At 37.7% G+C, this 27,468-nt stretch overlaps 1 protein-coding gene across 1 annotated transcript in view; it reads right to left on the reverse strand.

Annotated features, from left to right (window-relative positions):
* The window catches only part of LOC135324241 (SHC-transforming protein 3-like), a 58,917-nt gene that overhangs the window by 27,063 nt on the left and 4,386 nt on the right, over positions 1 to 27,468 (reverse strand). The window contains exon 2 of the mRNA XM_064500059.1: positions 10,692 to 10,762. Within this exon, the coding sequence (XP_064356129.1) occupies positions 10,692 to 10,762 (71 nt within the window). The remainder of the gene's footprint in view (positions 1 to 10,691; positions 10,763 to 27,468) is intronic.

Raw genomic sequence — 27,468 nt, forward strand, 5'->3', positions numbered from 1 at the left:
ACAAAAGATGGCACAGATTTATCGTTATGCAATCAGTAGTTGCTACATAGTTAAGTCTTAGGTGCTTTTACCTAGGGCTCAATCCAAAGTTCAAATCACCTGAAAGAATACCATGGGTTTTTTTTTTCCTTTGGATCAGGCCTCACAGCAGGTTTAAAATCCTGCCACTCTGAAGAAAAGTAGGATTTATCGGAAGAGATAATCCAAAAGCTTTCAGGCACACTCCTTTCTTTACATCTAGAAGAGGGCTTGCTTGCTCCAAAGCTTGTTTTTTTGTTTGCTTGTTCCCCAACTGTATCTGCTGGTCTAATAATATTGCCCCTCACTACAAACCCTACCTTGCGTATGTCCTTAGACCATCACAGCTGCAACAGCACTCCCTTTCACAGTTCAGTGCTTGAATTCAGCTCCCACATTTACCACAACGCCTCTTCGAATTCAAACAAGTGTTTAGTCAAAGTAGTTACCAACTTTTCTTAGATAGCAAGTGAAAATCGGTTGGTTTAAAAGAGCAGCCCTGATGTATCTTAGAAATACAGCACAGCAAACATCACACCTACTTATCATTATGATATTCAGACATAATATTCAGGTCTTCGTCCTTCGGGTCTCCTCCTCTCTCATGTGTTCGCCTCTGTTCTCTCTGTTCCCATCAGTGGTCTTGCTATCCCACTTAGCGTATTAAGACTACCTGCAGGTTTTGTCTCTCACAAAAAGTATATCCATTCCAGAGACATGAACTGTGCTTGACAGATGCATTTGCTTGCAATTTCCTTTCTCTTCCTACTTGCCTCCACCATCTTCTACTTGTAGCAGCAACATGGAGCAGGTAGGAAATAAGAAGAATTTTCAGTTTTTCCTGATAAATAGAGCTTAAGAGCTCGTTGTATTTCTGGTGCAGGGCTGGTGCTTGCAATGTTTTTGCTCCTACCCCTTCTGCCTGTAGGCTTCTCCTGCTTATCAAGGAGCAACCACATAGCCCAGCAGACCCACCTGATTCAAGGATCTTCTTGATCAAAACAGTCATTTGAGCCCAGGACAGGAAAGGCGCAGGCACAAGAGTTGAAAGCTGGCACCGGGTTAGCAAGGCACTTTGGTTGCTGTTGCACACCACATCTCAGAAGAGCTGGCTGAGCAGTAAGCAGCTGACAGCCAGGATACACAACCTCACGCTCAATAACAAAGCGTTACAGATTTTCCAACTGTGGGTGTCCCTTTCAGGAAAATATCACAGTTTTACCTGGAGACAGCTTTCTCAGCAGCAATCCCTCATGTACCTGCAACAAAAGGTGCAGTACTTTCTCCACCTGGGAGTTAAGGAGTTTTACAGAAGTATCTGATGAATATGGGAAGAAAAAAGTCAGCTGGATATCCTCTGCCATGCAGAGGTGCACTTTCCCGGGGGAAGGTTCCTGGATTTCCATGAGAATATTCCAGATCATCTTTGTGAGAGGTCTTTAGTGATGATACGGAAAAAACACCCTAAAGCTTATTTCTAACTTGCATTGCCAGACAGCACAAGGCAGACATCTTCTCTTTTTGCAGCAGGTCGAATTTGCAGATGCCTATGCAGCATAAACACCTGAGACACAAAATCACACCCAGAAATAGAAATAGTTGCTAGGTCAAGAGTGCAGTTTTCTGACTCACACATGGAAATGTTTGTCAAGAAATGCAAAAGCAGAAATTCTGGACATACTTGCATGGCTAAACAGTTGCATGGACTTTGGAAAAGTTGGATGTGATTATATTTTCTTCCTTTCCAATAAGAAAGTTATTTGACATAGATGCCTGCTACATTTTTCTATGCCACATGCCATTTCATTGGATAGGCATTGATCTCAGAGAAATACCAGTGCAAAGTTATCTTGCTCTCTTGTAAAATTAGCTACTGTGCAGTCTGCAGCAGGGACCACATGCTGAGTTCCAAATCTGTCCAAGAGTATTTTCTGCTTTGCAGATGGTCATGCTGTGGAGTCATTTTCTTGGCACAAAACACATTGTATATTTGAATATAGATTTCAGCATGCAAATGTAACCAGTGAAGAATTATCAAAATGCATTTTCCCAAGCTGACCTGTTCCACTTTAAAGTGACTTGACATCTCTCTGAGACAGAAGAAGCGGCATTTTACATTGGCATTTTTTTCCATTAAAAAGGCTAATGCCCTGATATTTTTCATAACTTCAGTCATATTTTATTCTGGCTGTTATATAAAGTAGCCCACTCAGGAAGCTGAAATCTGTTCCTTTATGAAACACCATCATGTGAAAATACCCCCTCTTCTTGTGGTTTCAGTGATTTTTTGGTTGTGACGTTGGGTTTTGTTGTTGCTGCGTTTAATTAAAACCATTTAATTGATTAAGAAAACAGAATTCTGGAACTAATGTTTCAGGGGAATGACAGGCACATACAAATTGCACAGAATTTTTTCAACATATTTGGAAAAAGAATAGCCATCTCAGACATTGAGACTAGCAACTGTGGCAAGTTTTTGCTCTGAAATGTTTTATTTGACAAGACCAAAAACCCACCAATATTCTCTTGTTAACATCTTCTAGTATCCTACAGTTCCCAAGTTTACCTTTGCCGCCTCCAAAGGTGGGGGCTTCACAGCTAGACATCAAAAATGTTTACAAAAATAGACATCAAAAGATAGATTTATTAATGAAAGAATGACATGTCCAGAAGAATTGTACATAAGGCCTCCAGTAATTTCTTAAAAGTATTAAACCCCTGCCAATCTTTTTAATAGTTTATAAATCACTACCATGCACTGTATCTGTATCTGCTGAGGAGAAACAAAATCTATACTGAAATTAAAAATAACTTGCTTCTGAAAAAAAAACAGGCACCAAAAATACATTTTTAGAAATCTATTTAATAATTGAAATATTATTTGTTCATTTACAAAACAGGCAAAACTACTATGTGCTGAATGAAGAAGCAAAGGGGACATTCACAGACCCTGAGGACCACGGCAATATATTACTGTTAACAAAACTTTAAATGTCAACAGGCAAACTGACGATGCCCAGAAGATGTAAGGCTGAAAAAGTAGCTAATGAAAATAGAGCAGCAAATAAGGAAAGGAAGGGCGGAAGGGTAGCTGTGAAGAGCAGTTAGGCCCAATGCCACCAATTTAGTGTACTGTAGCCCTGCAGGGTGGCCCACTGAGAACGTGGCAGAGAGACCTAGTGATGCCATTTGTTCACAGCAGCCTCCCAGGAGTAGAGCCTGTCCTGCTCTCTATGTGATGGGAAGCTTGGAAGAAAAGACTTGGGGAACAACGTGACATTGCCAGATGTGTCAAGCAAGCTGTTGTCAACTTGTAGAGCAAGTAGAAGAGGGTTTCTCCTTTTCTTCCTCCCAGGTCCTCATTTTGTTTCTTGAAATGGGGTCTTTTTACATGTAGAAAATCTATAAGCAGAAAACAAAAGCAAGCTGGCCAATTTCATTTTTGGTATATTTAATAGACTTTACACAGTAGTAAGGTTGTCTTTGGCAACTGTTAGACATAAGGAGTAATTTTCCATTGATGATTCTAGCAGGGCAACACGGCTATTATTTTTACTCTCCTAAGCCTTCATTGTGGGACTTGCATTAAATTGCTAACAGAAGTCCATATATTCAGCAGGCCTCTTTTACTTTTACTGTCAAAGAAACTTTTCATCCATCGGTATGCTTAATGAGAGCTCTGTTCTCAGTATGTATAGATAATGCAATTTCAAGTGATATTTGAGACAATTTCAGTACAGTCTGTACCTTCTTTTATAATACAAAAGTTCAGAAACTCTCACTGTTTTATTCATCACTAGCAGAGAGATCTATCCGTTCTTGACGGCTTCTTCTAATGTGGTCAGAACAATGCTCTGATTTTCAGAAAAGTGGAGCGAAACTGTGCATCCAACAGCATACCTTATTTACATATGTAACCATTCATTTTATGTACACACAGTCAGTTTTGCACTTGGCAAAACTGGAGCAAACATGTCCATTTTTCCTTGGCTATGGCAAATGTACACATCCAAAGATGCATACAACTGTGCCTCCACTGCAGAGATATATATATGCAGTTATATATACCTGACAATCATGGTCCAAACCTAAGGGTACCTTTCAAAGAGAAAAGCTCTTAAAATAATGCTTGGAGCTTTTGTGAAGATAAATTGAAAGCTGAACGCGTACCTACAAAAATTCTCCTTCTGCACAACCCTGCATATGTGAAGAATAAGGTCAATGATGCCAATAAACTAAATAAAAATGTACTTGGAGGTCTAGATCTGTTAAGTGGATCTCTAATCCTTTAACTTCTTCTGGGGTCTTCAGGCTTTCTACCATTCTGCATCTAGCTGTTTAGTCAAGTAGTGGTCAGGGAAATGGACAGAGAGAAATAAAAGCTGTCTTCTGTTGCTAAATCAGGATCATAGTGGCCTCCAAATTGGGTCCAGCCTCAGGTCATTTAGTATAATATTCTCTCTCTCAGAAAGTAGCCCATAACACATATTTCAGAGGAAAACCTGGGAAACCTCACTATAAATAAAATTTAAAAAACTTTGTCCAAGTAATATTTTCTTCTAGCCCCTAATTGACTCCAAAGCATGACTTTAGAAATAGGTATCTTCCAAAACTTTTTTTATAAGATGATTAAAGTTCTAACACTGACCTTTCATATTACCCCATAAGATATATGGCATTTTATAAATATACAAGCTGTCTTTGCCAGCTGTCCAATGGCAGTGAACTGTCTGGTGTGATTAGACATACCACACAGAAGACAAACAAATTGCCTTGGTTTCTATACGTAATCAAAGTCTCTAGGTACAATTAACAGAAGAATTTCAGAGTGTCTCTGTTGCCAAGGAGTAAGGCAATTGTTGACTTTGCACTAAGATTTGTGTTTAAAACACATTAAGACCAGTCTGCTTCTGACCTTCTGCTTCTGTAGAACTAAGTGGATTCATCAGCTTTCTGAAAACCCAGGGTACAGCTACACCTGTATCTGCTTCCGTGACTATTTGGCTTTCAACTCTTCACTTTCCCCATCCTCTGGGAGACTCCTTGCTTTCTCACAAAGGCAAGTGGAATGGGGCAGCTCAATTAATTATTCTCACACAGGCATTACATTACCATATATTAGTCAAATTAATCCAAATACTAGTTAACATTTTTCCCATTAATAATACATTGAAAATGAAAGATTTAAATGTTAAGCATACAAAAGCCTGTTTATTCTAACCCATTTCTGTGCCACTGAATCGGAGCTAAACAAGCAAATGTAAATTATTCCCTGATAGTATCAGTCACTCTTTCTGCCATTGCCCCACTTAGTGGGGCAACACTGTAGGAATTATAACCATGTCCTCATCCAGTTTTTGGAATCCTGTTTCCTGGGGAGGAAAGCACTGAGCCAGCATCCCTCGCTTGCCTCAGCTCAGCCCTGAAGAAACTGTGCAAAAGGAAAGAGGACTCTTGTTCGCATCACTTCCCCAAATAGTTGTGCACCCAGACCTGCAGCCTGGGTTCACATGTTCTGCAGTCCCCTAAGCACCATCCCCTAGGTGCCTCCCCAAGTCCACGTAGCAGAAAGCAGGGGTGAACCAAACTCACCTTCCAGGCCAGCGTGTATGTTAAGGAGATTGAGCAAACATATGGAATTCACTGCAGAGAACATATGTTACCTATCTGTCTTCGGAACTCACAGCGGAGCCATACTTCCCTTTCACTGTCTTCCTGCATTTTTTGGTGATGCTTGTTGAAAGTGAATTTCTGCAAAGAATACAGATGTGGTTGAAGGAAACAGTATAATAAATTAATTTTATTCATGTTGTTTAGCGGTGGACTCGAACCCAGCTCTAAAATCTGGATTTGTATTATCTTCCCTCCAAAAGCTTGGGACAATGGCGCATAAATGGGTTTGATTTTTCACTTTTAATAATGATAGGTTCAACCTCCAAATTGCGAGAGGAATCAAATCAAATTGTTCAGCCCAACAAAGTTCAGGGAGAGAATTAGGATCAGGGTTTGGATTCGGGCCCATTGCTAAAATTAAGTATCTCAGCCCTTTGATCTACTTGTTATTAACACAGCATGCATTATAATGTTTTACTCAGCATGAGGAGGTGTGACTTTCTGAAGTTGCATGCAGCAAACTAATATTGCATTCCATTAGACAACAACAAAAAACATGCAGCCTTATAGTCTAGACACTGCTGTACATGCAACATTACTCTAATTCAATCCAGTGTATAGCTACACTCATGCATGCAACAGGGTAGTGAGGACTCATTATACTATTGCAGATTTCACAATAAGCATACGAACATACTAGATGAACTGCAAACATTGTACATGTTGCAAAAATATTTTACCTGATTTTTTATTATATAAAAAGTCTGAGGGCACAAATGGCCTGGCCACACAACCTTAGGAGTGGCCTCTTTCTGCGATGATGATGGTAGGTTTCAGACAAGCTTAGGAGCACTTGCCAGCTGCAGTTAGCTCATTAGTCTGGCCTGCTAGTCCTCCTGCTCCTCCTCTATGTTGAAAATGAAACGCTTCTGTTCATCTTGCTGCCCAAGCAAGTTATCTTCACTTCACTTGTGTTCCAACAATTGTCACTGGATAATTAATGATGCAACATGTGGATTCAGCTGGCTTTTATTTATCATTATCCATAACTGCTGACCCTTGGCTTGCACATTCATTTATTTGCTCAAAGATTCACATGACATTACATTCATTAAACAAAAGAATACATACAATACGACTGATTAATGCAACCCTAGATCTCCTATTTCTCCTGTAGTGAACGAATCCTGAAACTTAAATGTTCATCGATAAAGGAAAAATATTCATATAACTTAACCATAGCTGTTCATTTTTGCTCAAATCACACCCAAAATTAGTATAACAATACCTTTTTGTCAGGCACCAACAAGGTTGTTGAGACCTGATGAAGAATATGACAAGTGAAAGCGCTTGCTCATTCCTTTCACACAAAGATAAATTCATTGCTAGAAGTTTAATATTTAAATTTAAAAAAAGTGAAAAAACAAAACAAAAACAAGTCACATGCGAGGTACAACAGCATTAAATGGCACAGATTGAGAGTAGCTGTGATTTTTCACATGACTGTGACAAGAAAGGAAAGATCCCTGACCAGATTGTTTACACTGGGGCTTCACTCCAGTTCCTGGAGTTGCAGCCATAGTTTTTCATTTGTCAGACTGGTACATGCATACGCTTTCCTAATGTATTAATTATAATGGCTGGGATTTTCAAAGCCATTCAAGAGACTTGGGCAAGCTTTTCCCATTAACTTCTTGTGTAATATGGGTGTCAAATTCACTAGATAATTGGAAATCTTAGCCAAATTCATAAATAATTTCTAAATGTTCACCCAAGGATTTAAGTGCCCTTTGCAACCACTAATTAATTCATTTATCTGCAGATTTTTATGTGACTGAGACTAGTAACTTCTCCAAAGTAATGCCCAACATTTGCAGCAGAGCCAGAGACTACAGAGCTCCCCTGTGACTAAGTCACAGAAGCTTTTTGCTTCTGGCAATTGGTGTCACCCATCAGATTTGGGCATTTTGTTTCTACTTAGGGCCAGCAGAGAGGAGAAGTGGCATACACAATAACCAGGAGTCAGAAAAAAAGGCAAACGTGGGATTCTCAGTGAGACTTCCTACATTTGAGCTCTGCAACATGGAGGAAAACAAGGGCAAGAAAGCAAGCAGGGACAGGGCTGTGACGCGGTGCTAGAAAGGGACTGAGTGTGTGTTTTGTATGTGCCAAGCACTAAGCATGCCTATTAGGAAAGGCCATATCCTGACTTCCACACTGAATCAGATAACTTGGCTCATCTTTCCTAACAGTTCTTTAGGGTACTTAGTAAATACTGCATAATATCAGAAGTAATATTGGCCCAAGATGCATCAGTTGCTTCTTCTGGTTGTGCAAAGGAAGTCTCAGAAAAAATGGCATCGGATTAAGCAAGAGTAACAGATGTTTGTTTACATATTACAATTACAAAGCTATGGGTAAGGGAGCAAGGCTGCCTAGGCATCTCTTTCTCCAGTTCTGGGAAACAGTATAGCCAGGTTTACACAGCTCCAGATATAAAATAAACTTTTACTGATGCTTTTAAGCTATGGGTCTAGATTCCTTAGCTTGGGCAGTCACAGCTAACATTTCTAGACCTTCAGACCTAATCCTCAGTAACACTCGATCACGAGCAGTCAGGTTATAAGGAAATTTTTCTTACTGGTGGTGGGCTGCAGAGAAATCAGAAATGGAAATTCCTTACCCAGCAGGTCTGCTTTTAAAGGATATAGACTTATCTAATCAGGAAAACTGATAAGGAGGATTTAGCACAGATATAGACAAACTGTGAAATAATTATCATCCTCAAGTAAAAGTAACTTTTTAAATGTAACGAACAGTTTTGGTTTATATATAATTGAAGGGTTGCATGGACCAGCTGGTGCCAGGTGTCTTCTTATGAGGGTACTGGTGCCTGTAATATCAGACCATCAGCCTTACTAATTTAGTACATACCTCAAGGCTCATGTTATGTTTCTTAATGCATATGAGCAAGTTAATGAACAAACATGAATTTTAGGATTCCTTAATAAAAATTAGGGTAATATGTCAAATGCTCTGTGATGTAGCGTAGCACAGACTGCTTCCTGTGGGTATTTGAAACTTCAGACATAGCATGAGGATGTCTAGAGACAGATAAATTAATGAATAATGAAGATTAAGATACTAGATCCTGATTCGAAATTCATCTGAAAACTCCTAACTTCAGAAAGTTTTAGATCAGGACCTATGTGATCAGAATGAGGAGCTAATCATTCATCATTATTTTATGATAAACAGAAAATTGAAAATGCAAAATTAACAACAAACAGGAAAATACGGCTTCCTGCTTGAAAAAATATCCTGTGCTCTAGACGTGGTCATAGGAAGATGAGCCAAGGAAATGCCCAGCATGTAGTCAAATATGCTGTAACTTCAACAGAAAAAAATTATAATTCCAAGTCTGTTTCAGAGTAAAAGCCAAAAAGCATCTATGCACCGAAAGAACTGTAAGACAGTGACACTTTGTTTGTGCAGACCATATTGCTTTAGATCAGCAAATATGGTTAAGTATTAGTGGTACAGTTGTGCCTTTAAGCTAGTTAAGAAAAATAAAATGCTATCCCAATGAAGACATACAGCCAAAGAGACTCTGCAGAAAAACAAAGCAAAATTTGGTCCACATTCCAGTACACAATACAAAACCAGTAACTATCACAGTTGTTTTATAAGCCAGCATCATTTAACTTCCAAATGTTAAAAACAGATGTGCCACCTGCATTGGAACTATAAGTCTGCCTAGACATGAAATCATTTTAAAAGGTCACTGTTGCAAATACCACAGAAATGTACATTGTGAGTTCAAAACAGCACACTAAGAAAATTTTCAAATAGCTGCATAGTCTAGATTGTCGGAAAGGAAAATCCAGAATCCTATCATGTATCTATCTTTCTACTTTTATGCCCCTCATGAACACAGCATCTTGACAAAATAATAATTAACATTTTGTGACTACTCACAGGGTTCAGTTCAAAGCTGATGTGGCAAATGTAACTCAAAGTCAATGCAAAGGTACTCATATACAACAATTCTGCACATAGATCATAACCTAGCAACAATTATTCTCATTTAATAACAGAAATACTCAGCTATCTATGATATTGCCATGGTTCATGATAGACCACCAGCAACTGGAAGATGCCTCAAAGAGGTGAAGTTCACTGCTCCTTAAATTCAAAAGACAAGCATTAGATCCCCTCATATCACTTTATATTTGTTCCTCCAAAAGGGATTGTTTTATTACTTTGCTGCCAAAATTTGACTATGATAATTTGAAACTGCAGTCTCCAGTTGCTAGAAAATGTCAACATCACAGTCCTCTAAAGCCAATAAGCTCAGCCTGTCAAGTGAAAATACCTGCAAAACACTATTTGCTAAAATTCTCAGAAAATATCTTTTAGAAGCAAAATGATTAAGGGATCCTTCTCAAGACAAACCAGTATTTAGGTACTCCTTTTAGAACAGTACAGTGATATGTTTTAAAAAAGAATTGCAATGAGGACCTAATAGAAATTAATCATTCATTATGAAGAGTCAGGAAAAGTCAACATATTTCCATTTGTCTGTGATACCTTTCTGCTAGTATATTTTTCATTTAAATTTTTTCTATGGCTAATTTGCAAACTTTTATCTTTTCATAAGAAACTACTGCAAATACCTAAAAATACGACGCTCCAGATCAGCTCTCTAGCCTAATTTTGAGAAGTACATTGTAGATTTTATGCACATTCTAATTCTCATTGGCTTAAATGTTACTAAAATTGCGTCCAGATAAGTGCCTTCTTGGGCAGCACCATTCAACAAATCTGCAATAATTTTCAAGAGGGGCCTGGCACAGCAAAAGACCAGGAAGAAAATATCCTTTAAGCCCTTTTGGAGCTATATTAATATTGGTGAAAGATTTACCTGTAAAAGCAAAATAAAAAAGTGCACCTAAGGTATCTGAAAACTATTTACTATAAGTTTTGCCATTTTCCCGGCTTCTCCTCTTTGGGAACATGATTCAGAAGTTACTTGAAAAGGTATTTGTACAAAGTCTTACCTTGTAATCTGTGTTCTAGTATTGAAGTCAAGAGATCTCATTGAACGTAAGACTTCTATACACCCCAAGTACTGTAGGGAAAAAGAAACAGTTATAAAAATTATTATAATTATTGTGGAGTTCTAGGAGAAAATGCAACTAATCATTAAAAGTCATTGCACAGTCCTTATTTTTACATCTGATCTATCCTGTGTATCAGCCAAATTTCTGTTATGTTCTTGTATGTCACAGATTTGCTTCGTAAACATTTTACTTCATTTAAGTTTTGAGTTTGCTTCAACTTATCTTTTTATGTCTAATCTAATCATTGTAATATACCTAGTTCATAATGGATTGATGCGCTTGTTAGTTTTCACCTATCTTAATTGATCCATCTTAGATATAAAGCTATTCAAAGAAAAAATAAAAGCAATGTAAAAGGAAGGGTGGTAAAGCAAATCCATCTAGTAGTGCTGATTAGTGGAAAAATATTATTTAAGAGGGAGAGATAAGGCTTAGTGCAAGAAAGGTAAATTATGGCAGTTAAGGCTGAAAAGAGCACCAGCAATCCAAAAAGTATTCCTTAAAGATCAGCTCAGGGATTGACATGATTTAATATCTTCATTAATAACACTAGTATACAGATATGGGAAGATGTTAATAAAATATGTTAGTAACACAAGCTGGGAGATGGCTTCAACAGAGTCATTCAAGAGAGGAATGACATAACAGGTTGGCCAATATTAGGAAAAGACTCAGAACGTCTCTTTCTGCCCTACATCTCAGTGAAAAAGAGGGAAAATACGTTGATATAACAAGGTCTATCATAGGATTAAGAAAAACTCAGGTGCATCTTATGGACTAGCTTCCAAAAGCAGACATGGTTTGCATGTGAGAAAGTCTACATGCAGCTACAGATCTCGTCAGATATTTGTGTAGTGGCTAGTCCCATAATTTGTCCTTTGTATAAAGCAGCTCATGATTGGCATATCCCATGACGGTGGCTTTGCATGCATATTAAGTACTGAACTAGTCACCTGACTTTTGGAAGTCAGGTGAAATAGGGATGAGTCTTCAGATAATGGGCCTGATAATGCTATTCCAATATTGTACTTTTAGATCACTGTAGCGTCTATTTGCAGCATAATGCAATCTATTTCGGTATGAAACTGGTGTAAAAAATCAAGTGAGGCCAATATTTTGTATCTACCTGGAAATTTTTTTTGTATTGTTTAAAAATCTTTCGATTAGGGAATTACCGCATTGCTAGCTATGCTATCTAGAATTTCAGCGATGCTTTCTCTAAAGAAACCTATCTGTCACAGGCTGTTTACAAGTTAGGGAGTTTCTTGTTTGTTTTCACATGTACGTTATTATTTAATTTATTTCTATCAAATGTCATGGAGTCATTAGAACACTGAATAAAATAAACCAGAAGACTGAGTGACTCCTATTAGTTAAATTACTCAAATTTGAATTATAATAGCCTACAGTTTCTGGGAAGGTTTTTAAGATTAATTTCCTGGATTTTTAGAATTCTCTTACATCTTATCTTCTGTTTTTTGAAAGTTTCCAAAATCCTCATGGAAAACGTTTTGTATGTAGAGATCATGGCACAAGGAACTCTCAAGCTAAGGGTCACACCCTCAAGCTCTTTAGATTACCACCACTCTCCTATTAGTGCAAACTATGTATTTGGTAACCCCTTGTATCTTAATATAAGTAGATTCCTTTCTTACATATACTTATTCTGACTGAGTACTTAAAGCATTCAGAACAACATTTTCGTGCTCTGATGCAGGAAGTTAAGCTATTATCTCTATTTTTAAGTATCTGAGGAGGTGATTTGATTTTCTTAAAGTTCATTAAACATCAGTTGAAGCAATCAGCTGAACTCAGTGAAGTTATGCCAATACACAGCAATGAAAGATGTTTTCCTTTACCCTTCGCGTCACCTTGTTTTAGTTCTATGATCTTTTAATAGATACATTTCTCAAATATTTTTTTCATTTCAGACATTTTCATAATTAATTATGCTGTAAATTGGTATAACTTTTCAAAAGTATCCTGTTGATTGTCTGTTACGGAAATATTTGGTTTTGATTACTTCTTCAACCTGCTCACTTAGACCACTCAATACTCAAACACTCTTGGATTGCCCTTTTTCCTTCACTTATCTATATTTGCCACAAGTCTTTTAAAGTTAAATAATCAAACAATTTTGAAAACCTGGTCCAACATTTTAGAAGCAAACTCTGAAAGGTAATTTGACAAGTACATGCAGGCGTGCAGATAAATACACAAACAGATGTGCACACAAAGCACTGTCAAAATAAACACACAAATAATTAGACGAATACCCATAAACATACTCAGAAGGCGTGCATTTAGACTCCTTTGAGTCATACTACCTGATCTGCATTAACGAAAGTAGAGACAAAACCAGACTGAAGGAAGGTCAGATGGAAAAATTATCCTGTACTTGTTTTATGCACAGCATGGAGACAGCTGAACACAACATAGTAAGGCTGCAGTATTCCTGACTGATCAAGGCAAAGATGGCAACTGATTTTTTGGGATAAAAGATGTGAACACTTAACCACCACGGCATGTTTTCAAATAACAAAATTACTATAAATACTGACATTCAAAAGGTCCAAAGGCCAACTACAGGGACATATAACTCACCTACTGCTATGCTTCAATTATTCCCCAAGACCAACATTGATCTCTAAAAATATCCATTTGAAGTACATCCTGACAAGGATCCACAGAAAGAAGACATACAACCAAGATAGCAAGTAAATAAATTATTCATTTATTTCAACAAATAAATATACTGATTAAAAAAAATGCTATCTTTTGCTTTAGGCATTCCATGAAACATTTAAAATATAGTTATAAAACAGACTGCTTCTAAAACAGCTCCTCTTCACCCAACACTTAATGTATATGCTAACCAATCAGCTACAGTGCACTGTGATATTTATGAGCTCCCACTAGCATCCTCCCTCTCATTGCTCAGGAAGCAAACATGCCAAGATGCAGCCCACCCTGAAGTAGGATAATTTGGGACTATCAGTTCCAAACTCATCTAGATAACGCTCTGCCTTCTGTCTATTTCTTATGTTTAAATGAGATTCCAGCTTGTGTACCTTCATTGAATGGTATTATGCTCTGAGGAACAGTCTTTTAGATGAATGAATCCCTTCCCATTTAGAGGTTTTGGACTCGTAGCTAATACTTTGCACTCCAAGCAGCACCTTGAAGGGAGCTGATGTAAATCTAAAACCACAGTGTCACGTACTCCTGGCATCAAACACCTCTTGCTGTGTGAGCTTCCAACATCTTTACTAGTTATAATATCTCTGGTAAATGTAAGAGAAGACCATGTATCTCAGGTTTCTACAGTTTGTCCCATAGGTGAGGACTACTTCTGTATTCCCTAAGGTATCTCTGTCTTCTCTGCGATTCACTCGGAAAATTCTTGTTCAACAACCAAATTTTTTATTGCACCTTGTGTAAGAAAGGGTATTGAGCTTTCTCAATGTTTATTCGAAACAGGTAGTTCAACAAATGAGTGTTGAGCACGTTCATGTGCTTGGAGGGATGACAAAAGGCAAATGAGGGTAGGTGCTGTGAGAGTCACCTTTTGCCCAGCAAACACCAACAACCTTGTTCGGTGTTTCGTAACAAGCTCATTCAGAACACCAAGTTCCTGGAAGAAATATTCCATGATTTGAGTCAGAAGCTGGCAGCAGCAACAAATTTTCTTATAAAAATGTAGCAAGATGTAGCCACATACAGCATTGCAGTAGTCCAACCTGGGACTGACAAATAGCAGGGGCAGACTATAGCTAATGTATCTAATATATTAAGGAGCAGATGGGTATATACCCAGAACATGGGTAGTGCTAATAACTACCCATCAATCACTCTCGGATTAAGTAAAGACTCCTAATCTCTGAATCAGAACTACTGGAATATCATTAGATCACCAAAACGATATGGCTATTCTTAGTAAGTTAAGATTGACCATTTTTAATCCCTGTAACTCAATGACTGTCATCAAAGCTGGGTGGCTCAAAATATTGCAGACTGTACTTAAATACACAGAGCCTTGTGCAAATTAGGTAAGAGAGAGTATGGTTGTATCAGCAAACAGACATGCACTTGGCATAGCTTGCCATAAATTAGTCAGTGTCTACAAATACTAATGCATCTGAAGTCTTCTCTAGCATTGCACTACTGCTGATAATAGCTTGGGGACTCAAACATAGCTTCAGCGTCCTGGGATTCTGGGTGGTATATATAGATCTCATTTTTGAAAACAGAAAGCTCTGAAGTATATTGTAAGCTGTAATAAGTCGGTCAATGCAATACAAGTTCTTAACCCTCAGGCTTAAACTGTTCTTTTATTTGCAAAGTATGCAAAAGTGAGCATCTTCTTACTTGCCACATCTGTTCCTCATGTGTATTTAGAGTCATATCTCTACATTTTCATGATTCAATTTTTTTTGGCTTCATTTTACTCTTGTTGGCAAAAGAGCTTGTCCAAAATGAAAGTATATCATGAAAGTAAATTGCCAGATAGCATGAACTGACTATTGCAAGTTAATTCCAGTTGAGGACTTATTTCAAAATAAGAGCTTTTATTTCATATTCTGATTAACCTGCTTCTATTGCAACATGCATTTATTTATGCATCAAAATGGTAGTTCATTCCAATCACAGGTGTCACCATTAACAACCTAAGGGCACGGCGCTTGTGAAAAGAGCACTAATAATTGAAATTTTCAAAACTGAATTTTCAATGCCCACTTTCTAAATCACTGCAGTGAAAAAAACCCCAAGGAACTGCAATCAGAACGTTCATCCTTACAATAAAATAAAGTAAAAATACAATAGTAAAATAAAATAATAAAAAAAGGCCACAATACTTGGTAACTTATTTAATCTTGCTTTAACTGAACATTTATTACCTTGAATACATAATTCAACTGAGACATGCACTACACATTACTTAGCTAATCAGCAGGAAAAGATCACAAAAGGAGAAGCTAGCTTATCACAATATACATTTGCTCATTCACTTCATAAGGAGATCATAGCTGAGTTATACATATTTAATAGACTACATAGTACCCTTTAGCAGTAGATCTAATAATTTTGTGAAGACATTGGAATCTTAGCAGCATTATAATTCATTAAAGCACTAAAGTTTTATGAAAGGACAAAAAGTGAGGAAATCAATATACAATCCTTGCTAAACTAAAACATAACCCTCCAACTGGCTGCTGACAGTCACTTCATAGTATCCATCCATTAACAGAGGCAGTAAGAAGTGACTGACAACATCTGTGTGAAAAAATACAGTAGCAATACAGTCTTTGCTGTTTTTAAGACAAATGGGATACAGAGTTCTACCTAAAATCTGGTATACTTAAAGAGTCACCTTTGCTATTATCCATAGCAAAATACTTTACTGTAGAAATAGAATATCCTCTTACTTCAAAAGAATGCTGTAATGATATCGGCATGTGGCAGGAGGACTCTTCCTTCCACATCATCAGGAAGAAAGGTGACATTTTGCAGACATTTGCTTGACATTTTTGCAGATAACTCTGCTATCCTTACTGAGGCAGTCTTTATAAGGAGGACATAATGCATTCACACTAGTAGTTTTGCTACTTTGCTGTTTGAATTTTACACAGTGTTCACACCCCTGCATCAGGCTAGCTCATCTGATCCGCGTGGGAGGCACAGAAGGCCTGAAGGCACGGCTCTGTGTCTGGATAACTATGGGAATCCTTTTTCTAATAGGGAGCAGTGGCTCCACATCTTGTGCGCAGTGAATGGCCCATACATAGAAAAGCAGGCTTTTTCTTTACCTACAGTATTTGTGAATCCCAAACCACCTGGTCTCCAATTAGGAATGAAAAAAAAGAGGGAAAGAGGGAAAGGAAAGAAAAAGGAAAGAAGGAAAGAAGGAAAGAAGGAAAGAAGGAAAGAAGGAAAGAAGGAAAGAAGGAAAGAAGGAAAGAGAGTGTGCTGAGTAACTCTGAGGATGCATTTCATATTACCCCCAAATCTAGCAGGCTTTTTCAGGGGCTATCATCTAAGCACAGTTACCTCTAACTGCATTCTTTAGTCTTTAAAGAGGGCTAATACTGAGCTGTATTTACAGTTCTCATATGTTTGTATTGTATTGTTTTCCATATGAATGATATAAAATATTATGTGCTTATAGAGCATCTTAAAAAGCATAAGTGGTCTTGCCAGTCAGCAGAAAAGCCTTTATATCCTTTCAAAACAGGTAAATGGTTCATTTAGGCAGGCTAAATATTGAGGCAGCCTCTGTTTTGAATTCACACTGAATAAAAAAATTGGTTTAGAAGGAGGAGCATCCTGAAGACATCTCTGCATAACAAAGATTGAAGCTGTGTCGTATGCACTTCATCAGCACAGGAGAAGAGTTAAGATGGGAGCTGATGTCATGACCAGTTATGATGACTTTTAAGCAGAGTTACTGTATTTACGCTGAAAAAGGGTATATATAAAGGGACACTTCAACGCAAGTCATTGACCTAAGCGTGAGGCTTGGCTACAGGACCGCAGCCTAGATCTTGGTGGAAGCTCAGCAAAGCTTTCTGCACTCAAGAGTCAGCTACTGCAGAGGAATACAGGAACCACTCTGAAGCCAAACCAGAACAAAAGATAGCTGTATAGCTAGGTATTTCTCTGTATCTCCAAATAAATTCAACGTTTTCTTAGCATTTGTAATAAACTTTTTCTTTTTTTAGCCTTAATGCCTGCCAAGTGTTGAGAATGACTTGAGGGTGTTTGTCAAACCCCAGGCAAACCTCTTCCTGGCAAGCGAAAAATCGGTGTATGTTGTCCTGTTATTATTGTGGCAAACATCCCACTCAAGTTCTGCCACCACGGAAGTCTGCAAGGACACCCTTTTGCCGCAGGTGTTGCTGGTAACACAAAGTGCTCCTCAGGAAAAAGAGTCTGCCTTTGGCAAATACTAGCCAGCACCACTGGGCATGTAGCAGCACAGCAGGAGGAAGGCCTACCAGTTGAACAACCATTCAGATTTGTGTCAGAGTACCTAGATATTTAAGCAGAAGGATGGAATAGAAGACTAATTCTGTGACATTTCTAATGTAGGGTGAGTTATAATATTAGAAAAAGCTGTGGGCAGAAGGAAGACTGGATATTCAGAGAGAAGTAAATTTGTATGAATGGTAGTCACAGAGCTTTAAGTCAGCTGTTAGAGATTTCAGCTTCTCTGGTAGTTTAGGATATAAATATTTGCCTTTGAATGCTCCATTTAGCTATCAAGTAACATGATGTTGAAATCTTCCCTAACGGGAGTGTTATCCTATACATGCACACTCTAAAGTAACATAAAACATTCCTGTAGCCAGTTCCCTGAAAATTCGTTAATCCTCTATGTAAAACATACACTCCTGGCTACATAAAGAAACATGCACATTTTTCAGACATCTCTCATTACACTCACTCAGTTTCAGAAAATCCAGACTAATCCTCACAATTATCTTCTGCAATATAGTGACTGCACCAACTCAGAGGACTGGCAGGCTGATGTAGCCAAGAGAGGGGCGTTCCTTAAGGGAGTGCAACGTGTTCTCCCAGCCACACCACATCCTCAGGTTCTTCCCTTCCCACAGGGCAACACACATCTTCCAGACTCTCTGAAGAAGGAGTCCTCCGAGGAAGTCTGATGACTGCACTCCAACAGCGTACACGGATGGAAAAGTTCTGTATTGCTGCCGTGCTTCCCGTGGTATCTTCACCGTGGCACACCTGCTCTAGGACCCAGTAATACTGCATGAAAGAAACATTGGCAGCCTTATTCTGAATGAGAAGGCCCTATATTTAGACGTTGTCAGAATCTAACACTAAAAATGTGTCATAAACATATGCTACTGTGAAAAACAGAAAGGCGCTCTTCTGTGCTTTCGTACTTTTACAGTTGGTAATTTTTATATCAGTAAGTAATCATGTATAAAGCTTTATACTGAATCAATATTTCCCCCAAAGGGTTTTTTTCTCATTAAAGAATGCGTGTTCTAATCCAGACAGAAAACTCTAAGTAAGGATTGATCGAATGGAAATGGAACGGAAAATGTAAAAACATGTCTTCTTTAGGGTTCAGCTACAAATAAGCCTTGACCCTTTAGCTGCAAATTTATCATCACGAATTGCTCCATAAGACAAGTAAACTAACAGACCTTCTAAACTAGTAGAAATGATGATAGATATGACTGTCAATAGGTTTGCATTTCTCTTAAAAGTAGGTAGCTTACTTCTTCAGTAATGGGTGAGAGGAAAACACAGTACTCCCAAGGGCACTTCCAATTTTGATCAAAAACTAGCTGTTTCCCATTTTGTCCTGTACAATAACTGGCTTCTGTAGTATAAAAATACTTTTAAAATGTCCCCTCTATATGCAGACTTTAATGATTCTTAACTGGTGATTGTTAGCCTATTTTTTCAATGAGCTGTCATATCCTATTTGAATGCAAGGCTGTTTTGCAAAACTGTAACAATAAAGGGATGTAGGAGGCATGTATTAAGAAAATAAATACATGAATTTTCTGCATGAGCTCAAAATCTCCCAGAAATCACTTCTATATACTTACGTATTTCTATTGGTTAACTGAAATATTATTTTAGTATAATTCAGTACTATTTTGGCAAAGTGTGAAGTTTACAATTTATTGCTTCTCTGTTTTGTTCTTTGAATTGAATGCTTGGATTTCCAATAAGGGGAATGCTGCTAAAACTATGCTACTAAAGTCTCTTAGAAAAAGAGGTAAGCTTCATAAGCTCTTGATTTAATTATCACAGTAGAGTTATACAACATTTTCATAGGAAACTGCAGGGAAATAAGACTTTCTCTGTATGTCAGTGCCTTGATATATTTTGATTCACTGCACCAAACAATAACAGTGTTTGTTTAGCGTCCGAAGTATAAAATAGTAAAAAGATAGGTCACGTTTTAAAATTTTCACTGTATGACTGTGAGTCACTGCAGATCTGCTAGATGCCTAGCTTTTAATCATTCAAATCCTTTCACAGCGAATTTCCTGAAGATTTTCATATAGGTTTTTTCAGCCATAACTAAAGGGAGAATGACTTCCAGAAGGATTCTGGCATCAACTGAAAAGAAAACTGTCTGGCATTGACTAATTAATATCGAAAGACGTGGAAACTTTTTCAGCTAAGTAAATTCACTTTTGTCTACCCCATTGCTAGTGAAAAAAATCAGCTTCTACACAAAGAAAGGCAGCTATTTTGATCTATTTTATGATTTTTTCTTACATCAAGTTGTTTAAATGATAAAGAAGAATCAATCTGAACATAAAAAAAAAATTTTATACATGTATATATACACAGACTTGGAAGTGCTATACATTGGCTTCACGCATATACAAACATACAGTGCCACTGCTCTCAAGAAAGCTTATCAAGAATCATAAAAGGTAACAGAAAGCTATTTTTTCTCATTTCTGAAATGCAATATATAAATAATTATAACTATTTTAATGTTTTGGTGGACAGCTATGTATCTCTATTAATAAACTGACAGGCATGTTTATATATAAGAAGATATAAAGATTTGCCAGCACTCTTACAAAGCTGGAAATTGCTTTTTCCTTTTCTTCCCCTCTATTGCTAGAATGTATTTTCATCTGATCTTGCTGGAAGAAACTAGAATTTAAGGCCTGCCCTACATTTCCTGTACTGGAGTTGCAGACAAGAGTAGTTGTGGAGATCTTCACACGGCACAAGAATAGGGGGCATCTTACCCACAAGAAAAGAAAAAAGCCTATCCCATAAACATCACGAAGAAAAGAAGTTCATACCAGCCAGGATATGTCTACAGTTCACAATCTCTTAGATATGAATAGTGATGTTAGTGGTCTTACATTTGTCCCCTATGAAAACATTCTAGCAAAATCTCACCATCAACTCATACGGTAATCATTCAGCACCCCTGAAAAAAAGGCCAGTGATTCAGCCAGGGGGAGATGAATATACTTTATCTTATCCTGAAAAGCAATTTCTTTAAGTTAACTCTAAGGTCTCATTTCTTGCTAGTATAGGAAAAGATACTACCAGGAAGCAAATTTTGCTTCTGACAATTTTCTAATCTCCATCACAAATGGAGCTGAAAACAACACATCTTTAAAATAAAGACCTGTTTCTCATTTCTTACTCTTCTGTGCATGAATTAAGACTGCCAACACAAAGCTCAAAAATATTCACGCAGTACAGATGCTTAATACATTGAGTTTTCACAAGATTCCACAAAAAATATCAGTAGCTTTTCACCTACAATATTTCTTATGTTCTTATTTTACAGATGTATGTGTGCAAAAGCTCAGAAATGCTAGAATCAGAAGTGCACATATTGGACAACCATTTATCCTATTATTATATATGCAAACATATTTTGCATTATGCCTCAATTTTTGTATGTGCAAATGTTTTAGTAAAAAACAGACAGCATTTGCAAAAACTTTAGTTCAATACTTTTTACGTCTAATTTTCAAGGGATATAATGCAGGGTGAATGTCACTATTGCAGTGAGATATTAATCAATGTGAATAGCTATTTACAGTATGCGTTGCTGTATCATAAATGAATTGCTTCATCCTCACTGGTGCATACTTTAATTCAGAGAACACTTTCCAGACTATTTTGTTTGCTACCTAGAATATCCAATAGGACACACTGCATTTTAGAGCACCACGCAGATTAGTTCTAGCAGCTTATGTTCTGCATCAGAATTCCTTGAATATAAACATGCAACTTCCTCAGCCAAAACATTTTGCTTCAATAGTGGAAAATCGTAATTAGATATTCAAAACCATAAATACGGATGCTGTACCTAGAATTATTTATTATATTATTTATGTTACCTTAGACATCAAATAGAACTGCTTGATGATGAGTATTACTAAAGCACAGAACCAGAAGACAGAAGTTCTAACAGGTGCTTTTCCACTAAGCTGAATATAAACCTATGCTAAGTACTGAAAATGCTATACCAATATGCTTTCAAACTTGTACTTTTGAAGGTGTGATTTAGGAAAGACACTATCAGTGTTACCACTGAAAATCTGAAATATATGTGGAGGGAGAGCGGGAGTCCTTTTCTCTATGTCAATGCTACATGTGCCTCTATTCCTCATCACAAGAGTCCAGCAATTAGAATACATCTTCTTCCTGAATCATTATCAACCCAGTAAATAAAAGAGGCTTCCTCTTTCTTACACTCAAGTACCAATTACCTGTGTTCACAGTAAGAGAGCCCAAAATATCACCTGTGAAGTGGAAGACAGAGGAAGTAAGGGTAGCGAGAGACATCATGGGCTCGAATGAAAGCAAGAAAAATCTCTAGAAGGTGTCCTTGCAGCACAGAGGCCATGAAAACTCCTAGAAAACAGCCCCCAAGGCAATGGGGACCCCAGCAGGTCCCAACGGCCCTGACCACCTCACCTGGGACCCCCACACGCCCCACATCAGCTTGGGACGGGCACCCTCAGCTCCCAGCTTGTGCTCCCCTCATGCAGCCACCCCCCTGCTATTCCTCCCTGACAAAAGTAAATATATGGCAAGAAGGTGTTCATTTGATGTTTCTATTCACTTAGTGCTCTTTGCTTATTTTTTGACTGTAAAATTAATTTCCAAAAGGTCCAAAATGACAGAAAGATACATCTTCAACAGTATTTTTTCTCTTCCAGTGTGTGCCTGCTTCATATTCAGAACATTTATCCAGTGTAACTATTGCCTTAATAAAAGAATGATTACAGAACAGTGTGAAAGAGAGGCATAATCTGTTCTATACAAATATATAGTATTGTAAGTAGTCTCAACCTTGTTTTAACTTGAAAAGTCTGCCCCACCAAACTCTACAGGGTTAGCATCAATTCTAGTTCTCGAGACTTCTCTCACTTAACTTACTAGAGGCTAGAGTCTATGCCTAGCATTAAGCAACTTGAATTGCTATTCACAACACTGATCTAAAAAATATATTAATAAATGTTGCTAATCACAACCTAACAAAATATACCAAACTAAATTTCTAACACGAACAATGCTTATCTTATATCTCACATCTTGTATCCAAGACAGTCTCCATGACTCTGATCTAGCAAAGCATCCATACTTTGGTATTAACTTTGAGCTTGTGAACAACTTACTGCATTTCATGAAACACTTTTCAGGTATGCATTTAATAGAGAATCTTTCATTCTCTCTACCTGCTGTGACATGCACCTTTTGCAGGGTGATCCTCTTTGACAACTGCTACAGGTGCATCACAGAAGACTTCAAAGGTAAGATTTCTTTAGCTGGGCAAAGTTGATTTTTTGTTTCTGCAAAATTTCTACTACAATTTCTGCTATAAATATGCTCAGTTTGCAAATTAAAAAGATATTTTCTGATTTGCCGAGTCTGCCTACTCAATTGGAGACCTGGGAGCCTGGAAATCAATTTTTTTTCCTCACTATCAGTACCAGCATTCAGATTTCGTGAACTAATTTATGCCTCAGTGAAGGGAGCACATGCTTGGCTGGAGCTCCATTCACAGTAGCAGACCTTTGCTGTAGCAGCTTTAAAGAGCAGTGTGGCCTGGTGGAAAAGCACTGCACCAAGCCTTGCTTAGATGTCATGGAAGTCTCTGGCAATAACTTCCTGGATAACCTTGAGCAAATCACTTAAACTCTCTAAGTCTTCATTTCCTCTTCAGTAAAATCAACAGACTGATACTTTGCATTATAGAGTACTTTGTATTAAAGTTTGTAAACAAACTTCAGTACTTTGTAGAGCACCAAGATCTGTTAAGAATAAGCATTCTATATATGCTAGGTATTATTATTATTATTATTAATCCTACGGCAGAGTGAGTCAGACTTCATTGCCTTCTTAACACTGCTGAAGTGCTGTAAGAGAGACAGATTCAATACAGCTGGTAGTGCAGTTTGATTTCATACCAGGTCTTTGGTCAAAAATCATCAATACTGATGATTTTTAGCATTCTTGAAGCAGCTAGGATAGCAATCATCTAGGAACAGGACCATACTGGGGAGCGCCTTCATAGTTTCTGGCCCCAGAAAAGGCTGTGAGTAGACTCAAAACACTTGGCTAATGTTTTCAACAGCTTATTGTAATGTTTGTAGTACAGCTTCACACTTAATTCTTTCTGTTCAGACAGAGACTCTCCAAGTAGTTTACCTGCTTGGCCTTTTCTCTCCATTCCTGCTTAGACTTTAGAAAAAAGTAACTAACAATGGATGAAACTGTATCATCAGCACTCAGCAAGTGGTGATAGAACATGGCACCTGCCCTCAGCGGCAAGACAAGCATTTCTGAAATGTTCTCATCTCTAGGGAAGTTAAGGGTGGAAGGTACCTTTAAAATTTCCTGTGGTTAATTAAAGACACTTGTCTATAAGAAAAGGGACGACTCTGTTTCTGATAATTACTTTGTCAGAGCTACACAGTGTCAAATGTTAGTGAAGATGCTGGTTTCCAATGACATGCACTCCTTTGTACAATTTCTATGCTAATAAAAAACAAAAATGGGAATAAAGGCATGCTAGTGTAACAGTGTATCTACAGGAAGCCAATGGTGCTGAGCAGTCCCGAAGATAGGATTTTCCTCTCTCTTTCAGTCTTGTCCTTATTATTGCTGGTATTTGGTTAATTTATGCATCCAATTTCAAGAACTGCTCTGAGATAATAAAAAAGACAAAACAAAAATCCTTGTATCAACAAACATAATGAGATGGTGCTACAGAAATAAGGCCTAGTTCATTTTTTCTGTTTATCTCACATTATTTTCTTTGCACCTCCCTGCATCGTCTTTGATTTATTTTTATCTCCATCTTTTTGCTTACCACTCTTGGATAATTTCAAAGGGTTTTTTTCAGTCTTCTTAAACTTTCAGTCATGACTTGAATTTTCAGAGCCAACCTTTTGAGACTGAAATCTTTCCTGACCCTATGAAAAGCTTATTTGAAAAATCTAAGGGAATAACTACCATCTTATTAGTCTTATTAAACAACCACTCTAGATTACCCTCATTAAATTTCCCCCCAATCTCTCTCTAAAAACGCATGACGACTGGAATGTGGTTGCAGTGGGTCCCACCATTATTCCCGTCACAACTGAGATGGACGGACTCTGCCTCAGATCTGGCTGAAACAGCCAAAGCTAGCACCATGTCAAATGTTACGGTAAACATGTAGAATCACATAGACTAGGAATACCGCATGACTACATGGGACCACACAAAACCAATACTGAGCCCGTTTTCCTCTGTGACTATGGAATTTGTTTCATTGCTTGGGAGGATATTTCATCCTGAAGAGGTTGGTAGCTGGGAAGGCACCAGTTCTCTGTGACAGTGTCCCAGGACAGATCTGCACTTGTCCCATTTCAAACACCAGGAATATTTAATATTGATACTTTGTGCATCCATCACTTCAGCTTTCTGCTCTCCAGTGAAGTCAGGCTATAAAACAAGTATAACTGGGGTGGTTAATGGAAACAAGGGTTCCCAGTGGGTTGTGCCACTAAGGGACAAAGGAGTGCCCAGGCAGGAGCAGCAAGGGCAGGCATGGGTTTTCCCAGAAAATCTTAGTCCATCCATATGTTCTCTGTAGTAGCAGATATTTACATTGGGCACACGGCATTCTTCTTATAACCGATATTTGAAGGCAAATAAAGAAACCAACAGTCCAATTTCCAAGGAAAAATAAAAGAGAAGGAAAACTGGCTGAATGCAGTTTTACTTCCTAAACTTATCTGGGGATTTTTAACTTTAAATAACTAGCAGGACTGTATCATTTTTCCTTTAAAAAAATACAGCTGTGACTTTACTATTCAAATCAACAGTGCCCGAATTGTGTCTCTTACAAAATAACCCTAGGTACAGAAATTATGTCAAAGCTTCCATGGCATTTTGCAAATGCTCATACTGCAAATCAAACATTCATGTTGAGAATTTGATCCTTCAGCACTAAAATCATTGCTTTTTCTAAAATGTGTGCAACTGTACAATAATAACACTCGATTCATACAATTAGAATAATATTATAATTAAAGACCCTCCTGTATGATTTCTGCACACAGGATCTGATTTAAGTTCTGTGAGAAACTCTCTTGTAATATCAGTGGGCTGTACTACAGGCCCACAGTGTTTCAGATTGAGGGAGCTCAAAAAAGGGACTTTGAACTGAACAACAAGCATCAATATCATTCATTTATAGCCCAAATGACAGTGAAAGCAAATGTAACGGCTACTAAGTGATTGCAAAGGAATATGGCGTACTAGGAGGAATAAACTGCTAGAAGCAACGCTGTCTTTTTTACTTACTTCTTCTCTCTTACCTAACCAAATGCATGCAGGCAGTTTTAAAATCTAAGGGGATAAGCCAGTTTTGTGATTCTCTGAGCCCTGGCTCACAGAGTTTGGGTACTTGGGTTGGGGACAGCAGAATCTGAACTAAAGGATTAGCATTCAGTCCTATTATTACCATATGCCTGAACACTCAACCCACTTCTTAAATACGCAAACCTCATTACAAACAGGACGCTCTGGAACTGCTTTACTAGTTATTTGAATCCCATGCACAAAAATCTACTGAGTAGGTTTTTACTCGGGCTATTTTAGACTGTTAGTGATAAGCCATTAATACTACTGCAAATTGACTGATAAAAGCAGGAATTTAAATTTGATCCCCCCCCCCCAAAAGTATCAACTTTTCTGTAAAGAACAAAGATAAATTTAGCATCAACCAAAAACCAAGAGAAACTAGAAAGTCGTGGTGCAATGTTACTATTTAAAAAAAAATGCGTAGATTGTAACATTGACTTCATTTAAAGAGGTAAGAAGCAAGCAAGAAAACGTCTTGCTTTTTTATGCAGGATACCTTGGCTACCTTTCAAACAGGTGGACAAAGAGTGACACCACTAAGCCACAGAGCTTTGGTATTTCACTCTTACTGTAAACCAGCAAGAAATCAATTCTGGTTAGAACTGGAGAAAAAAGAGAAGCAGCTTCCAAGGAGCTCTGAGGTCTTCTATGGGAAGGCCGCAGAGGGTGCAGCTTCTACCATGTTAGCTCCATTTAAGGCTGTGCTTCATGGTCTGGGTTAGCCATTACAGGGAAAAGTCATTTTGTAAATTCAGTATCTACTTGCGGAGATCTGCTAAAATCATACATGTCCTGCCCATACCACTGAAGAGAATACTAGAGTGCAAAATAAAAGGACACAATAAGAGCATGTAACACAATAATTCTGTTAAACCTTAAGCACATACTTAACTTTCAGCATAGGAGTAGTCTCAATTATTTCAAAGAGAATATTCCTGTAAGCAGTCTCATGCAGAAATGTTTGCAGAACTGAAGCCTCCACTTTGTGATGTATTCAAATAGCTTCACAAAAGATGTCAGTTTTCCTCATCAGATGTAAGAAGCTGTTACTCCCCCCGCAAGACATGAAAGCGTTAAAATGTTAAAGAAGTAATTGCAGTTAGGCATTATACTCCTTAGATACTTTAACAGAATCTTAATAATTTAATATGCTTTTTCACTGAAATATTATTTGCCTGGCTCAGGGTGCTCCTTTTAAATGAAGTTCTTTCTCTTCCTGTTTCTCAGATATTATCTTTGTACCTGTTTTTAATACTACATTTACACAGGTCTTTTCTATGCCACTGTCTTGTTTTTAAGGCTGGCTATCTCTTTTGGA

Source organism: Dromaius novaehollandiae, chromosome W (assembly GCF_036370855.1).
Source record: "Dromaius novaehollandiae isolate bDroNov1 chromosome W, bDroNov1.hap1, whole genome shotgun sequence".
Classification (NCBI taxonomy): Eukaryota; Metazoa; Chordata; class Aves; order Casuariiformes; family Dromaiidae; genus Dromaius; species Dromaius novaehollandiae.